Source organism: Cajanus cajan, chromosome 4, assembly GCF_000230855.2.
Source record: "Cajanus cajan strain Asha chromosome 4, NIPB_CcT2T_4, whole genome shotgun sequence".
Taxonomy (NCBI): Eukaryota; Viridiplantae; Streptophyta; class Magnoliopsida; order Fabales; family Fabaceae; genus Cajanus; species Cajanus cajan.
Genome location: NC_138520.1, coordinates 3,014,464 through 3,033,080, shown reverse-complemented (window position 1 = coordinate 3,033,080; position 18,617 = coordinate 3,014,464). Strand labels below are relative to the sequence as shown.

The following is an 18,617-nucleotide window of genomic DNA, read 5'->3' as shown; positions in this document are numbered from 1 at the left end:
TTTTATATATATATAAAAAAAATTATTAGCCGAATAATTTTTTCAAAGCGAACAAAACAATTCAGAATTTCTTTCTCAAAAAAGAGTCATTTTTTATAATCTGATTCAGTAATATTTTGCACACCTTGTCGTAGGAAACGAACGAAGTACTTACAAAAGGCTCCTTAAGTTAGAAATAATCCCACCTGGATGACAAAAATAAATTAGATGGGTACCTCATACAGCAGAATTGATGGTATTATAAAATTATAAATGGATTGGATCAGGTCCATGGCCTCACAAGAGTAATTTATACCAATAATAAAGAATTGTCTACTTTGGTGTCCACAATTTCTAAACCTATTTTACCGATAATAGTTACTAAAAAAAACCGTCAAAAACTGCCATAAATATTAAAACAATAAAAATTGACATAAAACTTATCATTTTCTCTATTTTTTTTTTAAGAAAGCAGAATGTCCTTGTTCCTACTAGTAATACTTTATGTTGATGTAGTGATAGACCAACTTTGCTCCATGTTGATATGTTATGCACTGTATATAAACATATCTTAAGCACTGTGTCTGTGTACCTAGATATTAACATCGGTCAACAACTGTACTTTTTATGGTGAAATGCATTGGGCCAACAAAGTTCAATATATGGGCTGAGCCAATAGCCCAATCCTTAACACCTGGCATGTCCAAGTTCAATAATAGTGTGTTAAAATGTTATCATTTTAAAAGGATATCACTTAGAAATAACCATGCTATCACTTGTGTGTTACCACATTGAAAGTAGTGCATTGACACGCTGAAGCTTGCTAGAATACAATTGCTTCTGACTTGTGTGTGCACATTTTTACCAAACATAGAATTCTTAGGTTACTAAGCTCGGCGATGTCATCAAATTTAAGAATTATAAGAAATAATCTATGTGAAATCGTAACACAACCACCAGTTTAAAAAAAATCATGATCATGAGTTACAACCTAAACAGTTATCATCATACTATATGAAGAACCTTACAATTTTTTAGGCCAATTAAAAGAAATTGTGGCAATGAGTTACAGCAAATCTTTAAGATTTACAGAAAGTAAGAATTTGTTTAGATAAATTTATCAATAAATACTTACATGAGAAAAAATAAGAAGGGAAAAAGAATTTAAGTTTTTTCAAAAAGCAACTTTTGCATCTCAATTTTGGGAGAAGCTAAATAAGAAAGATTTTATAAAAGTTAAGTGCATAAGTTAATTTTAATTATGAAAAAAGCTTATATAACATTTTACCTTCTTATTTTCTTCTCTATAAGTGCTTGTGCAGAAATTTATCTAAACAAAGTCTAAATGAAAGGATGAAATTGCTGGAGGAATTACCATGATAGTTAAATAAACCATTGTGCAAGGGACAAAAGGCCAAATCACAGCATGGATATTTTTTCGGCAAGCCATGCTAATTAATAGTGTGTTTGGATACCTCCCAGAATCAATTATGACCCCCAAAATCAAGGTGAAAATTGAAATTCTGAAAAAGTTTAAGCAACTACTTGTTGCTTTGGCCTTCAACATGGTTTTAAAATGAACTTTTGTAGAATTGCAAGCTAATCCAAACACACACTAAATAAACCATTGGGCAAAGATAGAATAGTAACAAAAGGAAAGCCAAGACAAAGATTTAACCAAATACAGATAAGATAAAGAGAACGATAGATTACAAATATTGAAGAAATCCAAGCACGTAGGAACAAGGTAAGGTCAGGAAGGAGGACACCTGAACCCCGATATACCTTTGATTCAACTAACTGTGATTTTCATAGAAGGCCGGATCCACTGAATATTTCCAATTACCAATCAAAGTAAATTGATCATACATATGGAATAGTGTGGACTCAAACTTTAGATATAGGCTTAGAGCATGTTCGGATACAGTTTTATAAAAACTTTTAAGAACTCCACTATTAAAAATAAATAGTCCTTTCTAGAAAAGAAACTCTTTAAAACCCTTCTAGACTTGTATCAAAACATGTTCTTAATAAACTACAATGCAACTATTGAAGTTTACCACCAAAACCACCTGGGGAACCATTGATTTACTGTAAAACGAAAAAACTCATTGCAGTTGAGTTGTGCCGGAAGGAATAATAGTTTGGCATCAGAATTTTAAGGGAAATAATGTCTTACTCCAACAAAGTCACTACACATATAAACACAAAATCAACATATGCATAACTTCTAATCTGATCAACAGCAGTTTCCACATTGAAGTTAGCTTCTAAGAATATTCTAATGTCCAAATGTAGATGCCACGGGACATTACATTTCATGCTAATAATCAGACCAAATATATTACTAGAAAAAAGTAACAAACATCCTCAAATACTGTATTATTCACGAGTCTAGTTTATTTGTTTTCTATCAGCAGAGGAACAATTAAAGAGGCAAAAGAGATATATAATTTCTCAAAGCTTACAACCATTTCTTCAGAGATTGAGAAACATGAAAAAAAAAACTCACGAGGAGAGGGAAAGAATCAAAGCTATTCGGAAAAGAGGTGGCGGAGGCGAGAAGCGAAGAGGCCGGTGGAGTCTTGAGAAGCTTCTCGAAGGAGGTCGCGCTTGATGTTATTGATGCGGTCGGTGAGGGATGCGTGTTCGAGGCTGAGGGTGTGAATGTCTTCTTCGAGGGAGTGGATTTTGTACTTTTGGCCCAAAGATCTCATGCTTAAGAGGAGGATTCCGGTCATGGCGAATAGTTGAATGAAGCTGTCCTTGCGTTTCATCGCGTGCCGCATAAACCCTAATGTCTTCTTCTCGTTCCCGGAGGAGGAAGCCATGGGAATGATTCGATTGAACTACGCGAGACCAAACTATTATTACTTTACTCTTCTCGCAACGGAACTACCCTGTTTTCTTCGCTCAATTGAACCTACAACTTACAAATGAGGGTCGGCGGAATCCCCTCTTTATCCTCTGCGTAAATCTGTTACTTTCTTCGTACTTGATACTTGATACTTGATACTCTTAGTCTTTAGTTATAAATATAAATAAACCTCAGGAAAAAATAATAATTAAAATTAAATTACTGTAATTTAAAAAATAAATTGTGATGAAGCTCCTTTTTTTTTTTAATCGAATAGGTATGTTTTTAATCTCTTTAAATAAAATAATTTTTATTTTTAATTTATAAAATTTGTCTTAAATTTATTAAAAAAATGTGTTAGGCCAAAATTTTTATTTTTATAAAATAAAAATTAATTGTCAATTTGATAAATATTAGTCATCATTAAAGTGAATGAATACTCTATATTCGAATGATATACATGAAGTCTTCAATGTCAATCTCAATGTGAAAACATTAAAGCACTATTGATAATTAGTTATAAATATTTTGCTGCCGGATAAACAAAAATTTTATTATAATAGAAGTAAGATTGTTATATAAAGTATACCATACATGTATGATATGAGACCTTACTTTTAGTGATTGTGGTGTTGTTATTTTGCATAAACAAGCGCATTATGTTTAATGTGAATTGTGAAGTTAGCTTTTAAGACATATCTTAATCGTGATTATGATGATATATGTGTGGTTAAGTTGACTTTAATTTGTCTAGGTAGAATTTATGTAGTAATATCATGACACTATATTCAAAAGTTGATTTGTATGTAGAATGAGATTGTCTTCAAATAATTCAATAAAAACAATTCATATTAATACAATGGTTAAAAAAATATAAAGATTATATGAAATAGTTTTTTTTCTAGAATAATAAGAAACACATGTGACAAGTTTATAAAAACAAAATTAATAAGTAAAATAATTTTATAGTTCCTATTATTTTTAAGAATTCAATTTTTAGTATCTCTTGTAATTTTTGTTAGTCTTTAATTTTTTATTAATTATTCGTCACATAAATTAGTGTTTAATATCATTCTTTTTTATTTAGTGATGATAAATTAATTTTTGTGATATCATTTTGATAATTGGTTATCGAGATTTGTTGGTACTATGATTTTTCTACAAGTCTTAAAAAGGAGTTATTAGTCATTTACCATGGTTTATAAAAAATTTGGCTAGTTATATAAGAAGCTTCACATGATGATTCTTTCACAAAATGTAATGAGTATTATTTTCAGTTAAGTGTATTAAGTTTAGCTGATAGAATAGGGCGTTACTCATATTATATCTTAATTTGGTTCTTTAATCCTTTTGACGCATAAAAAAATAATTTCAATAAGTCATATTTGATTAAATATTGGTGTTCATATGATTGTTTAGTTGATATCAAATTATATGACATATGTAATTTTTTTTATTCATTCATGGTCATATTTTTAAAATGAAAAATTATTAAAACAACTATTTACTATTATGACCAAAATATCAATATTAAAAATAATCAAAAGCTTCAAAATAATAATAAAAAAAGTTATTTATTAAACTTTTTTCTTTCAAAACAGCTAAAATCATGGGAAAAAACATTTTCCAAACATGCTCTTAGAGTGTAAATTAATTTAGTAAAAGTGAACGTACTTATTTTTATTTTTTTTTTTATACTAAGGAGGATGTAAAGCGCATGAACAAATACACTTAGGCTGATGATATATACACCTCCTTTATTTTTTTTAAAATTATAAAATACTGTAGTTTTTTTAAATTTTTTAATTTTATACCTCTGACTTTCAATTTGCTACTTTCTTCTTATTTTTCACACATTTTTTTCTCTTTTAATTTTTACATACTACCAAAATAGGTGGATGAAAGAAATGTAAGAGGGTGCGGTGCATATAAAAATTGAAAAAATGAGGGAAGATGTGTGAAAAAGAAAATTAAATGTTGTCGATGTAAAATTAAAAATAATTTTTTTTTAAAAAAATTAAGAATATTTTAAAAATTTAATTATTTAAAAAAAAGTGTACAGAGAAAAAAGGAGGTGTGTATATCATTAACCATACACTTATTTGTCCGTTTGGATTGGGCTTGTACCGGCCCGTTCTCAAGCTCAAAGCCTGAAAGAAAAACAAATGGGAAGCATGGCTGGTTCGTTTTCTAACTACAATCAAATTGATTTCTGGCTCTGAAAAAGTCTCATAGTCGATGTTTTCGTTTTAGAGAGAGAATCAGAGTTTCGGCTTTAAGAGGAGAGAGAGGGAGAGAGGAACAGCGAGAGAGGGAGGGGCTACCATGATAACACGATCGAATCTGGCCGAACAGCTGCGAGAGTATCAGATTCGATCCAAGCATGACTGGGCCTCTGTCTCGTTCTTCTCCTCCACTTCTTCAAACATCACCTCCTCCAGGTATGCAATACCTAACCTTTTTATTTTTTATTTTTATATTTTTCAAATTACGAATCCTTTCCATGCCATCTTATTAATCAAATCCCCCTTTTATTTTCCACGTTTGTTGTTTGTCTCATAATTATTGCTCACGTGAGATTACAAGATAATCAATTTCAATGGGCTAGTTTTGAATTTTCATGTCATTTTCTTAGTTGCATTTTCCCCCCACAGGATTTGGCTTATTTCCCTTAACAGTTTTTTTTTTTTTTTTTTTTTTTTTAATTACGATGAGAATTGTTGTAACTTGTTAATATGATATGACTAGGGAGAAAATATTATAATAAATAAATTCATAGGAGGTAGAGGGTGATTCGTTTCGGCGTGGTTGTCGGGATTAGCATTCAATTTGTTCCCCAGGCATACATCCACCGTTTGTTTTGCGCATACCATTTGTGTTTGACTCCTTGATTTGGGTATGTGCCTAATCTTGTTTAATATGGTTGATTAAATTCTTAACCTGGCTGATAGGATAGTTAACGAATATGGACGGAAAAACAGGGTTTTGATTCGTATTATTGGCCAATCTTAAAAAGAGCACTTGTATTTCTGGGCATGATATTGAAATTAGGCGTTGCTGAAAAGTGGCTTCAAGTAATTATCAAGTTCATTGGTTACAAAAGCAAAATAAGTGTATAGTTAGTAATTACTTTGGGGGGGTTGTGATTTGTAGGAGTAAGAGAAGATTCGTATTTCTGGAGTGCCTGTCTAGCTTCTATGTTTAAGTGCCAAATCTTAGCACAATTGGCTAGGATGATTGGTATGCCTATCCAACTCAGAAGTGATGGTTAGTCAATCTTAATCTCCTGTTCCCGTACACTTTTGATCTTAATATTTAGGGGCTTCTCTAAAATATTTCCAAATCCATAGTTAATTCATACTGATAAATCATTTTTTTCTCTTTCTGATGGCACATGTATTTGCTTATTATATATCGTTTTTCCAAACCTTTGAAATCGTCTATGATCATCAATCGGTCCATTTTAGTTGAATTATTGGCACAAATTAATGTTTCAGATATACAATTACTGGTGGGGACGGGAGGGGTTTTTAATGTAGAGGAGACAAGGGAAGTGGAAAATTAAATCCTATTATTTATTTTGGTCTATGAAGCCCAGATACATAATACAATATGGATCTGGGGATATGAGGAGTTTTTTTAAAATAAGATATGTGGTCAAGATATGTGTTGTGCATAGGTGTATATGACTCATATTCATAATGGATAGGCAGACGTTGGAGTAGAGTAGATTGGGTTTGGACGGCCTATTTGTTGGGTTACAAACTAATTGGGTTGGGGTGTAGGCCTATGTCCTCATAGTTTATATCTATACTTGATTTAACCCTATTTCTAATAATAATAGAAAACACCAACTTTGCTCCGGAGTACGATGACATGTTGTCTAATCTCGTTAAATCGTTGTTTGTGTGTTAAGTATTTTATTCTCTTGTTTTAGAATCCAGTTGTTATTGCTAACAATATGCTAACAAAAAATTATATATAGGTTTAAATACTCATTTTTGGTCTCTATATTTTCATGAACTTTACTTTTTAGTTCCTATTGTTCAAACATTTCATTTTAGTCATATATTTACCATTTTTGTTTTTTTTTAGTCCATATAGTTTTGTAAACTTTAGTTTTTAGTCCCTATAACAAATAGATGTCAGTGACTAAAAGGAAACAAAAAGGTATGTATAAGAACTAAAATTAAATGTTTTAACTGTATAGACTAAAAGGTAAAATTTATTAAACTATAGGGACCAAATGAGTATTTAAACTTTATGTATATCTAACAACATAAACACAATATTGAGACATTTACATTACTAATTTATTATTGATACATAATTATATAAATAGTTAGTAGATGATGATTACAATTTACAAAAAAAAAAAAATACTTGTGGTCATAAGTCTTAACAAGTATGCATAGTTACGTATCTTTCCCCACCCATTTCAGAATATGAGAAGTTTTGGTTCTATTGAATAATAACATCAACGTTTGGAAGAAAGAATTTTAGAATGACGAGTAGATATATGCTCCTTTTTAACAATAGACACTATTGGGTGCCTTTTAACAATTAAAAAACTACCGTAGGTACAGAATGTGTCCTTTAGCTGTATCCATGGAGTATTGGAGATACATCAGACAATTTATTTGTAGATAAAATATTAAAAGATGAATGGATACTTTTTGGATACTGGATATGTATCAAAATCCATACTTTTTGCATTTTTGGAGTATCTGTCCTTTATAGGTTTTGTGTGAAGGAGGGAGGAAAAATAAAGTAATATACTGTTATAAATGGAGGGAAAGAAAAGGAAAAATAAAAGCTTAGAATCATTTAGTCGGTTAGTCCAAATATCACAGAACAATTTTTCTTCCCTTCAAAATAGAAAGTGCAACAGAAATGAGAGTGGAGGGATTTTGGTCCCATCATTGACCTTCTCCTCCCTTTCCTTCAGTCCCCTCCAAGCTCCAGTTGAACTCTATATGCATATGAAATACTTGCAGTCTCTTTAGTTGGATTAATTGCTATGTTTGTCATTGCTTTTTGAATAACATAATTTGGTGATAATAATGTATCTTGTTTCCTCTTTATTGTGGTGCAGGGTGGATGTGGTGGTTTTTGTAATATGGGAACTTGTTATTTTAGCTTTCTTGGTCTTTTCCGTAGTCTCTTTGTACTTCAAGCACATCCGGCTTGCTTTTTTTTTAGTCTGCATCACAATCCTATTGCTTTTATGCATGAAAATTACAAAGCAAGTAAGACTCGCAAGGAAAAAGAAACGAAGAATGCTTCTTCCGTTGTCAATGTAAAGTGGCATAAAGTCTTTACCTTTGGCATATTTCCTATTCTCTTACCAGTTACCACCCATTTACTGGCATAGGGTCTTGGCCATTCTTGACCATTTCCATTGGTCCCACTTCTCATTCATCACTGGATTGTGTATCATCTGATTCCAGCTATAGCAAGTCAACTAAAGTATATAATTGATGTTTCTGCATCAACACAAGCTTATCCAATTGGTTGATCTAGATCATTGTTGGAGGCAATGTGGCTTAGTAATGCTACTTGGATCTTGTCACAACCTATATATTTGGCATTTCTTTTTGCTGTTTGTTTCTGTATACATAGTGCAACTACTGCAAGTTACTATTGAGTTTTTGACCCATGATAGTGTTATGTGCTTACATTGAAAGTTCAAATACCATCAGATGAGTTATTGTATAATGACAACGAATGTGCGAGATAGGTTTGGCACCGTGATATTGTGCACAAGGTGCTTAAATGGTAGGTGCGAAGTGTTGCTAGCTTTCGAAGATAATTTCTGTGGTGTTGGCCTTGTTTGGAGAATGTAACCCTTATTAACTTTACTTTGGATGATGATGTGAAAATATGTCCTTATCTGACTTAAGACCTGGCTGATTTTTTATTTTCAATGGAATATTTATTGGGCAGATTCACATATTACCTTCATTTTTCTTTTCTGGTACATTCCACGTATTAAATCCATTTTATTTTTAGACATTTGGCATAAAATTGACCCATGATTCATTAACGATACCCAACAATTAGAATAGAATGTTTGTGTTTGCTACAAGTGAAGCATTCTCTCGATTTCTTCCATAATGGGAGTAACATACCCATATCATTGTGTGTTCAGCATGCTTGTCCATGAATCCCCTGCAAATCAACTTCTAGTGATGTGATTGAGAATAGTATAATATCTTATTTCTACTGTGGATCGAAGAAATGGATCTCTATGCCCTGTGCAACTATGCCCCAAATGGCTCCTATGACAACCAGTACGCTCAGAATCATCCCAACAACTCCTAGTGTCCAATTCAGGTACCAATTTATGCTAAATTTATGTGGTTTCTTAATTTGTATCCACATGAAACAAGGGTAAGCTAAGGTTATTGGTAAAGCAACACCTCCAATCAGACCTGCCAAACTTGGTAAGAATGGCAACGCTACAGCAATAAAAAATGCTAGGCAGCCGAAGAGACCCCTGAAGGCTACTCTTAGCCACCGCGGGCAAGGTCTGTTCTTCTTGCTAGTGTATCTGAATTCCAGGTTATCAAACACTGGCATTGCATATATTTGGAAGGAACTAATGCAGTTTATGACAACTAGCAAGCTTGTCAGAGCGATGATAATTTTTGACGTATCATGTTCATGGTATGTGTGCAAAGCACCTAACATCCCCCCGCTTGGTATCTGGCATCAACGAACAAGTCATTAGTCAATAATTGAAAACATAAGCTACCATGGAAAATAGATAATGCTTACCAAATTTCCATAGGCCCAATAACCCCCAATGGCAAGGGGGAACAAACACAAAGCGATGACTAGGTAAGCAAACATAACACCTCTCCACATGGCCAAGCGTGAGGGTTGCTTTGCATCCGAAGGCATGGTTCCCTACAATTTTGAATTGGGGTGACAATTAAGCAACAATAAATGCTTTTGATTGTTTGATAAAAACAAAATGTCACTTTGCCGTACCTGTATCTCCAACACAAGATTGTGACCGCGGAAAGCAAAGGCAATGATGCCTAGCGCATTCCACGCACTAAAAACCATGCTAGCTTCTGATTGTACCCTTGGTGGCTCATATGACACATGATCAAGTCTTCCTTTGACTACAGATACTATCCATATAAGAGCACAATAACTCACAGCAGTGATGGCTCCAATGAGTGAAACCCCTGCGATTGAATTAAGGTTTGGTAACTGGGCAAGCAAAATGGCTGTGCATGTAAACACCAAGTACCACTCAATAGTTGTGAGAGGGCATGGCCCTCTGCACACCACGTGGAAGAATATCTTCATTGTGCCAGCCCCCATCATGATCAGTGTCACACACGTCCCACCCGATAAATACATGATTGGGAACAGTGCCAATAATTTTCCCATCTTTTCTCCTGCAATTTCGTTTCAATTGCCCACATTTGTTTAGGTCAAAGATGATAAACATTAATTAATGGATTAACCCCTAATGGCTATAAAGTCTATAATCATCAATCACTGCTATTAGGATATGATTCTTATTTTTAAATTACATTAAATAGAATATAATATGCATGTAATTTACTTTTGAAGTTGCTTTTACATGAGACGGTCAACCACAATAGAACGACTATAAAGTTGACCTAATAGACCAACTTGCTTAAAGTGCAACAAACGTGAGTTTTATCAAAAGGGAAATGTTTCTTCTTGGCAATTGACGAGGAACAGCTATTGTTGTTTCCCTGATTCTGGAAGAATAATTTTAAAATGTGCGTATAAAAAATAGTATAAAATATAAGTGGGAAATAAAGCGATTATATATGATGTTAATTATTTATCTTTAATTAGGGTTATCAATTATTAGCTTGATGATGAAATAATTAAAACTGATGTCAAAATCAAGCACAAATACTATGTTGTAGGAGACATGCTTTAGATACACGTAAGATGATGTTTTATCGTTTACATGTATTCATTTAACGTTACCATAATGTCATGTCAAGTAGGTGGTTTATATTATTTTAAATCTCCAAAGAAAATAATGCCCATATCGATTAATATAAATAATGCCCATTAGACAGCATTATGTAACTTTTTTAAAATATTTAAAATTAATTCACCTTAAGATTTGCTAAATGTTTATGATGTTAAAGTATGGATATGTATTCCAAAAGTAAAAAAGCAAGATCAATATCATGGTTCGACTTTAATGCTGTTTCTAGGACATGATATGATTTAAAGTTACTTCAATGAATAAATAACACATGCATGCACTTCCTTGGTAACATTGGTTACCTTTATTTTCTTAAACAACTAGATTGAATAAGCATAAACTATACGGGCCCGCTGACAAATAAGTAAGAGTTTAATTTGTATGCAGTGTGAATAAATATATTTTTATATTATTAATAATTATTATATTTAAATATATTTTAAGTTTATGTAAATATAACTTTGTCTAGTTTTATTCTTAGCAATTTTTTTGAATTTTTTGATTTTTTGCCAATATTTTTTAGTCCTTACCATGAAATCTAATTAGTTTAATGTTGACATAACTAATAAAATAAAATATTAAGATAATTATGGTAATAGTTTTTTAAATTGATATAACAAGTATTTTTAGGAGTGTAATTCAATTAAGTAATATATTTACGATTTTATATAAATAAGAATATTAGTACATAATTTACTTCTATAATTTATTTTTAATTTATAATATATTAAATAAAAAATTATTACTTTTATTATTGTTTTTACTTTATATTAAAATCGAATTATAGGCTTCTAATACACTTTGATGTTATTTTTACATTTCAATTCATTAATTTTAATTGATTATAATATAATTATTATATTTTAAATATCAATAGTGATTTTTTCTCTAAAGACAGACAAAAGTGATATATTATTAAAATTATTATAATTTTTGTAAGAAGTACAATGTTAAAATAAATTGGTTAATTAAAAAGAATAATATTAAAATTGATAAAAAAATTTGTTCATAATTTATTAAAAAATAAAAAATAAAAATAAATTATATGTAATTACTTTATTTATATAAAATGGTAATACGTTATTTAATTGAATTGCACACTTGAAAAATATTATTCATTTAAAATATTTTCTTATTTTAATTAATATGTACACTAACAACACTTAGAAGTAAGGAGACAAACAGAACAATAAGAAAATGTTAAGGATGTAAAAGTAAAAAATAAAAAAAATAAATTGTAAGGACTAAGAGTAAAACAAAACCATATTTACATAAAACTAAAGTATATTTAATTAAATTAATTATAATAAAAATAAAAAAGTACTACCATTAATTATAATAAAATCAATAAACTTAACATAAAATCAAAATGTTATTAGATTAACATATAAAAATATCAAAATGAACCGAACGTTCCTTTAATTGAGCAGTCTAAAAGGTATTGATTAATTGATTAATAAGTTAATACAAAATTTAATTAATTTTGAATATTATTGTCTAATGACATATTATCATATCTAAAAAAATTTAGTTGATTTTAAATACTAGCTATCTTAATTTTTTTTTTTTATATAATTTGAAAGCGTAAAAAATTTGTACATAAAATTGAAAGTAGAGAAAAACTCAAACTTGTGCATTTTGGATTGGAGATTTTGCACGTAATAATACACAAAGGAAAAGCTAACTATAGGCTTACCAAATGCTGCCATAGCAAGTCTGAGGTACCTGCTATGGCGCACCCCGGAGTCCGATTCGTGAAGCTGAATCAGTAACCACAACGTGTACAGTTGCCATGTAAATGCCACACACAGACATATCATTCCCCAACTCCTGCATCAACCCCAATACGCAACTCAATAAACAGTGTTGCCCATTCATCATTAATTCTAGTCCAATAATTAGCATGTATTAATATCTTGGAACACAAAATTTGTCTTTTGTTGGAGAGGGATGAAAAAAGTTTTTCTTTCAATATTTAACATAATTACATATTTTTTTTATATTAATTAATTCACATATTTGTCAGTCTATAAACACCATATGAGTGAATTTTTTCTGTAAATATTTAAGACAACTACATATATTTAAAACTTGAATTAATACACATGATTAAAGTGGAATAATCTTGGATATTTGATAGTATAAAAATATGAATGGTGATATGATTTGATAAAAAAGAGAAATATAAAATATAATTAAGATGTTTATCTAGAGTGATATGAGAAGTGACCAGCCAAGAGTGATGAAGGCCAAGGGAAGAACAAGAGCCTGAAATCCGATTCCTGAACAGAGAACGTGAAACGCAGCGTAGTATGCGTTTCCCTTCCTGGACTCAGTGATGGGAAGCCAATCCTCGAGTTTGGTGAAGCGACCAACTTCTCCAAAGTAACCTTGCATGTTTTCAATGGCCTTCTTCATGGGGCTGGCTAAGGGAGTAGCACTGTTCATGAAACGAGATGCAAAAGGACTTTTCGGAGTTTTTGGAGTTGCCACTGTTGGAGAACTCAAACTCTGAGGTTCTCTCGCTCTAGCACTTACCTTTACTTCCACTACTTCCTCCATCGTCATTGCCAAACGTTTCTCTCACTCTCTAGTCTCTACTTTTCAGTTTTGAGTCAAGTCACTGCCTCTATACATTTTCATCATGTTGCCATCCCCCCCCTTATATAAACAACAAATTCAGCATCTTGCAAATGAAACCTATACTTTTTGACACACTTCTTTACTTTTAACGTAATTTCATGGCATTTCCATTTGTATAGGAACGTTGTACCAAGCAATGGTATTTTAGTTATAGTATATACCAAAAGTTTTTTATTTAAGTGGTTTAACACTTATTTTATTTAATCAAGGATTAGATAGAGTTTGATCCGTCTTGAAAATAAAGTTGTAATCGAAAAAATTATATCTCCTTGATCAAATAAAAAAATTTAATTATTTATTTTTTTAAAAGAATTATAAATTTGTTATACAAAATAATTTATTAAACGGTGAAAGACTTTTACAAATATATATATATATATAAGAATGATATTTATAAACTTATAGGTACAATATTTTTATTTTTGTATATTTGTTATTACATCAGTGATCGTATTTCTTATTCCTTAGTTTTCTTTTTCTTCTCTTGCTAATGAAGTAAACAATGTTTCACCTTTTTGCTCCATTCATGTATAAATTTAATGAAGCGGTTGTTGTGCATGGTATATCTCCTTGACCAACCCACTACTTGGACTGAAGCTGCTTTTGCTTTCTAATTGAAAAACACAAACAAGTCCGGTAAATCTAGTCACAAGTCACAACTAATGACAATTTGGTAAGAAGCTTTGTGAAAAAAACAAGATTTGTAATTTGGATACGCACCTGTACTAATATATTTGTTATATATAAATATGATTGGTTAAATTTATTCAAAAATACTTATAAGAAAAAAATATAAAAAATAAAATACAATTTTCTATATAAAAAAAATTATAAATTAAAATTAGTTTATATATAAGTAAAAATAAATTTTTGAAAATATTAATAAGAGAAAATTTTGACAAACGTATCATGACAATTCATTCTTCTATCATTTACATGCTATGATAATGACAATCATTATTATTAAAATTCTTTTTTATTTTAAAAACATGTAGAAAACTATATTATTATGTAAAAAAAATATTTGTATTTTATTTTATATTTAAATTTATCATAGAGTTTTTTATACACTAAATTATACTTTTAATTTTTATCTTAATATTTTTAAATTAATTTTCATTTTTTATCTCATAAATTTATGTCAATTTAGTTTTTTCTGAATTTTTTTCTCTCCTTATTTATGACTTGAAACATGTCTTTTAAGATTTACTTATATAAATATTATTGAATATACTTAAAATTTAAACTAAATATATTATAAATATAGTAAAAATAAAAAATAATAATAATTTAATTTTATATTACTTTCTAATTGTTCATGAGATATTTTTTTACATAATTTTTATTATATTTATAATTCTAGATTCAAACGTCAATTACATTTATAATTTTTATATAAGTGAATCTAATATTACAAATTTTAAGTCTTGAATTAATTTTAAAATTTAATTCAAAATTATGTTTCAAAATTAAAAAACATCATTATTTTAAAAGGGTCAGATTAATTTAGATATAAAAGTGAAAAAATTAAAATAAATATTTTAATAAATAAAAAATCTAAATAAATCTAAAAAATGAGACAATAAATTAAAAATATAATTGAACCATTAATTATTATAAGATGATTTTAAGTGAAAATTAAAAATATATTCTTTTGATGATCTAATAAATAAAGTAATTATTACAAAAGTTTAACAAATATTGTGTAATTAATCATGAGATAACTCATGTTGACTTGACATTCAATAAGCTTATTTCCTATTAATTAAGCAAAGCTTATTTTTTTTAATAAATATAAATGATTACAACATTCATAATAAAGAATTCAATCTAAGTCTTCGTTTATCTACTTTACCCCACACTGCTAGAAGAGTTTTATTCCCTAAATAAATTCATTCAATTTACCGTAATTACTCGAGATTATGTAACAAAATAGTAGTCGAGATTTAAAATGAAATTTCAAACACTAATATATCATAACAAAGTACGTTTGCTTCTTTTTTTTTTCGCCACTTCTTTTATAAATGGGACAAGTGGACTTGTTTAAAACTACATATCCCACTATGGACCGAAACTTCCACACAAATACAATCTCGTATATCCTTAGAGATGGGTCCAGAAATATTAAAGTAGTCAATTTTTTTAAATTATTTGAATATCAAATTTCTAATCAATAAGTATTTTTACAAGAATATTAATTAATTTTATACATCAATTTTTTTAAAATGCTAAAAATAAGAAAATGTAATAATAGTTTCTATCACCTTTTTTATATTTCAAGCAATAAAATTACTACCATTCATAATTTCACAGGATATCGATTATTTAAAAATAAATATAATAATTACTCACTATTATTTTTATTATAAGACAATTTTAAAAAAAAAAAAATAATTTCTTATCAAATATTTTACATAACATTAATTTTATCTTTCATTTTTTTGTTTATACTAAATATTACAAGTATTTGTATCTCTTATTTAAAAATGAGAAAAGAATTAGAATTTTTTTTTACTTTTTAAACTCTCCAATTATTATTCATCAATTTTATTGATATTAGTAAATAAACTTTGGTATAAAGTGGTAACATTAAATTTCGTACATCATTTTTTTTATAAAAATATTAAAATCTACTAAAATAACTATTTATCTCAATTTATATGCTCCTATTAAAAAATAATGGAGATTGTTTCTTAAAAAAATTTGTTTAGTGTAGTAATTTTTTAATATAGACCTATATGTATATTTGAATATTAATTTAAAATTACGTTCAACAAAAAAAATATTTTTTTTTTATGAGAGAAAAACTTATAAACATAATTTTTTTCTAGTCCAAAACACATCTTATATTTTTAAACAGTTTTTAATATATATATATATATATATATATATATATATATATATATATGCAAAAAGTTTATAATATTATTATTGTAATCCAATATTGTTAGAACTTGTTAGTATATTGTTTTAATATTATCACAGTAGGATGCACAAACTCTTATGCTAAATTTGTTGTATTATTGTATTATTTTTTAGGTTGTTACATTTATTTAAAGTGTGTTTTGTATGCTTCGGCAACTACCCATATATATATATATGAGGAGGGTTCAAATGACACCGGTGTAACTTTAACTAAGTGTTACATCACTCAATAACTTTATATTAGTTGTGAATTTTTTAAATCTAACCGATTGAAAGTTTATATCATTTTATATGTATATATCAAATTTTGTTAAAATTGAACAACAACTTGAAGGTAATTAAAGTATTCATATTTTAGTGTATTTTGAAATGAATATATTACGTCAATTTTGTTTTATAAAAATGAAGTATCAAATCATATTGGATTAATATAAAATTTTGTATATATTATCTAAGAGTAAGGAACTTTCAATCTAACGGTTGAATTTACAAAATTCACAATTAGTTCAATTATTTTACTTATATATATATATAATATAGAGGAGGGTTCAAACGACACCGATGTAACTTTTACTAAGTGTTATATCACTCAATAATTTTATATTAAATGTGAATTTTGAACAACAACTTGAAGATAATATAAAGTTATTGAGCGGTGTAACACTTAGTTAAAGTTACACCGATGTCGTTTGAACCCTCCCCTATATATATATATATATATATATATATATATATATATATATATATATATATATATATATATATATATATATATATATATATATATATATATTATGTGTGTGTTAGGTTAAAAGATGTTCTTAAATCTCTTAAGCTTTCACTTATGCTTTCTTGGCTTCAATCATCTATTTATGCGCCAATTCTTTCAAGAATTATAGGTTGTGTTCACCATTAACAGCTTTGGGACAAATTGCACAACCACTTCAATGCACACACTTGTGTGTGAGCAAGAATGCTTCATATAGAATTACGAAACTCTAAGAAAAATGATTGACAAATATTAGAATATGCTCTTCAAATCAAGACCATTGTTGACATTCTTTGTTCAATCAACAATCTTATATCTCATCAAGAACAATTGGACGTGATCATTGAAGGCCTTCTTGAAGAATATGATTCTCTAATCAATGTTGTTAGTAGTCATTTTGAACCTTTTGGTTTTGATGAACTGGAGGTGTTTCTCATAGCTCAAGAAGTCTAATTAAAGAAATATAATCAAAACATTGTTGCTGCTTTAGTCAGTATTTCTCATATGGAAAAGAAGAATGATTCTAGCATTGTTTTTACTCAATTGCAAGCTAATTTAATCAACAACAATCAATAATACTCTACAAAATTTCAGTCTAACCAGTATGATGGTCATTATGGAAGAGGGAAGGGTCGTGGTTGTAGAGGACGAAACTCCGTTCAATGTCAAGTGTGTTTCAAATTCAAACATCAAGCATTTGTTTGTTATCATTGTTATGATCCTCAGTGTGTGCCTTACAATAATAAACAAGGTTATGCATCCAATGGTAATCAATACTATAATGTATTCAATAGCAACAATAAACTTGCTAATCGCCCTCTATTCCTTTAGTGAACTAACAATTTCTCTAAAGACCTTCACTATAAACACTAATATCAATTCCTCACTAGGACAGTATCTAAATTTAGGTTTTTCATATAGCATGTAATGCCTAAGCAAGTCAACATTAAACATGTTGTTCCTTATGATGGACACGAGCAGTTTTTTGTTGATAATGGTGAAGGTCTTCCTATTTCATCCTTAGGTTCAAGTTGGTTTCCTTCCCCTTTTAATCCCAATTTAACCTTACATTTCATAATTTGCTTCATGTTCCTCACATTACAAAAAATATGGTCAGTATAAGCAAGTTTGCTAAGGATAATAATATTTTCTTGGAATTTCACGTGAATGTTTATCTTGTGAAATCTCATGTTACTAATGATGTGTTTTTTCAAGTATCTTTCAACCAAGATGGACTCTATAAATTTTCCCATGTGTGCCTTCCTTCTTCTATTTAGAATCAACAATACAATGATTTACATTCTTTTGTTGTAAATTTTGTTTTCAATATTTATCTAAATACAGAGCATTGTAGTATGGGTCATCCTAATAAAGACACCCTTCGAATTGTATTACAAAATTGTAATGTCTCAAAATTTAATAAAACCTTGAATTTTGTTCATCTTGTTTTC

At 29.0% G+C, this 18,617-nt stretch overlaps 3 protein-coding genes across 3 annotated transcripts; 1 reads left to right on the top strand and 2 right to left on the bottom strand.

The window, feature by feature from the left end:
• Window positions 1-2,337: 2,337 nt before the first annotated feature.
• LOC109802847 (uncharacterized) lies at window positions 2,338-2,979 on the bottom strand. Its single transcript, XM_020364249.3, has one exon. It carries the CDS (start codon window positions 2,808-2,810, stop codon window positions 2,514-2,516), a length of 297 nt encoding a protein of 98 aa, XP_020219838.2. The 5' UTR covers window positions 2,811-2,979; the 3' UTR covers window positions 2,338-2,513.
• Window positions 2,980-5,020: 2,041 nt separating this feature from the next.
• Window positions 5,021-8,787, top strand: LOC109802493 (NADH-ubiquinone oxidoreductase chain). Its single transcript, XM_020363886.3, has 2 exons — window positions 5,021-5,277; window positions 7,932-8,787. The coding sequence occupies exons 1-2, from the start codon at window positions 5,162-5,164 to the stop codon at window positions 8,137-8,139; spliced, it is 324 nt and encodes a 107-aa protein (XP_020219475.1). The 5' UTR covers window positions 5,021-5,161; the 3' UTR covers window positions 8,140-8,787.
• LOC109802492 (lysine histidine transporter-like 8) lies at window positions 8,480-13,543 on the bottom strand. The gene is made up of 5 exons (XM_020363885.3): window positions 13,060-13,543; window positions 12,526-12,659; window positions 9,833-10,251; window positions 9,617-9,748; window positions 8,480-9,544 (listed from the first exon to the last, which is right to left on the bottom strand). Exons 1-5 carry the CDS (start codon window positions 13,395-13,397, stop codon window positions 9,059-9,061), a joined length of 1,509 nt encoding a protein of 502 aa, XP_020219474.2. The 5' UTR covers window positions 13,398-13,543; the 3' UTR covers window positions 8,480-9,058.
• Window positions 13,544-18,617: the final 5,074 nt, after the last annotated feature.

Coding starts and splice junctions, on each gene's coding strand:
- LOC109802847 (XM_020364249.3), bottom strand. CDS start 2,810: ATGGCTTCCTCCTCCGGGAACGAGAAGAAGACATTAGGGTTTATGCGG.
- LOC109802493 (XM_020363886.3), top strand. CDS start 5,162: ATGATAACACGATCGAATCTGGCCGAACAGCTGCGAGAGTATCAGATT. Junction 5,278..7,931: donor TCAAACATCACCTCCTCCAG/GTATGCAATACC, acceptor ATTGTGGTGCAG/GGTGGATGTGGTGGTTTTTG.
- LOC109802492 (XM_020363885.3), bottom strand. CDS start 13,397: ATGACGATGGAGGAAGTAGTGGAAGTAAAGGTAAGTGCTAGAGCGAGA. Junction 12,660..13,059: donor GCCTTCATCACTCTTGGCTG/GTCACTTCTCAT, acceptor GGGTTGATGCAG/GAGTTGGGGAATGATATGTC. Junction 9,545..9,616: donor ATTGGGCCTATGGAAATTTG/GTAAGCATTATC, acceptor CGTTGATGCCAG/ATACCAAGCGGGGGGATGTT.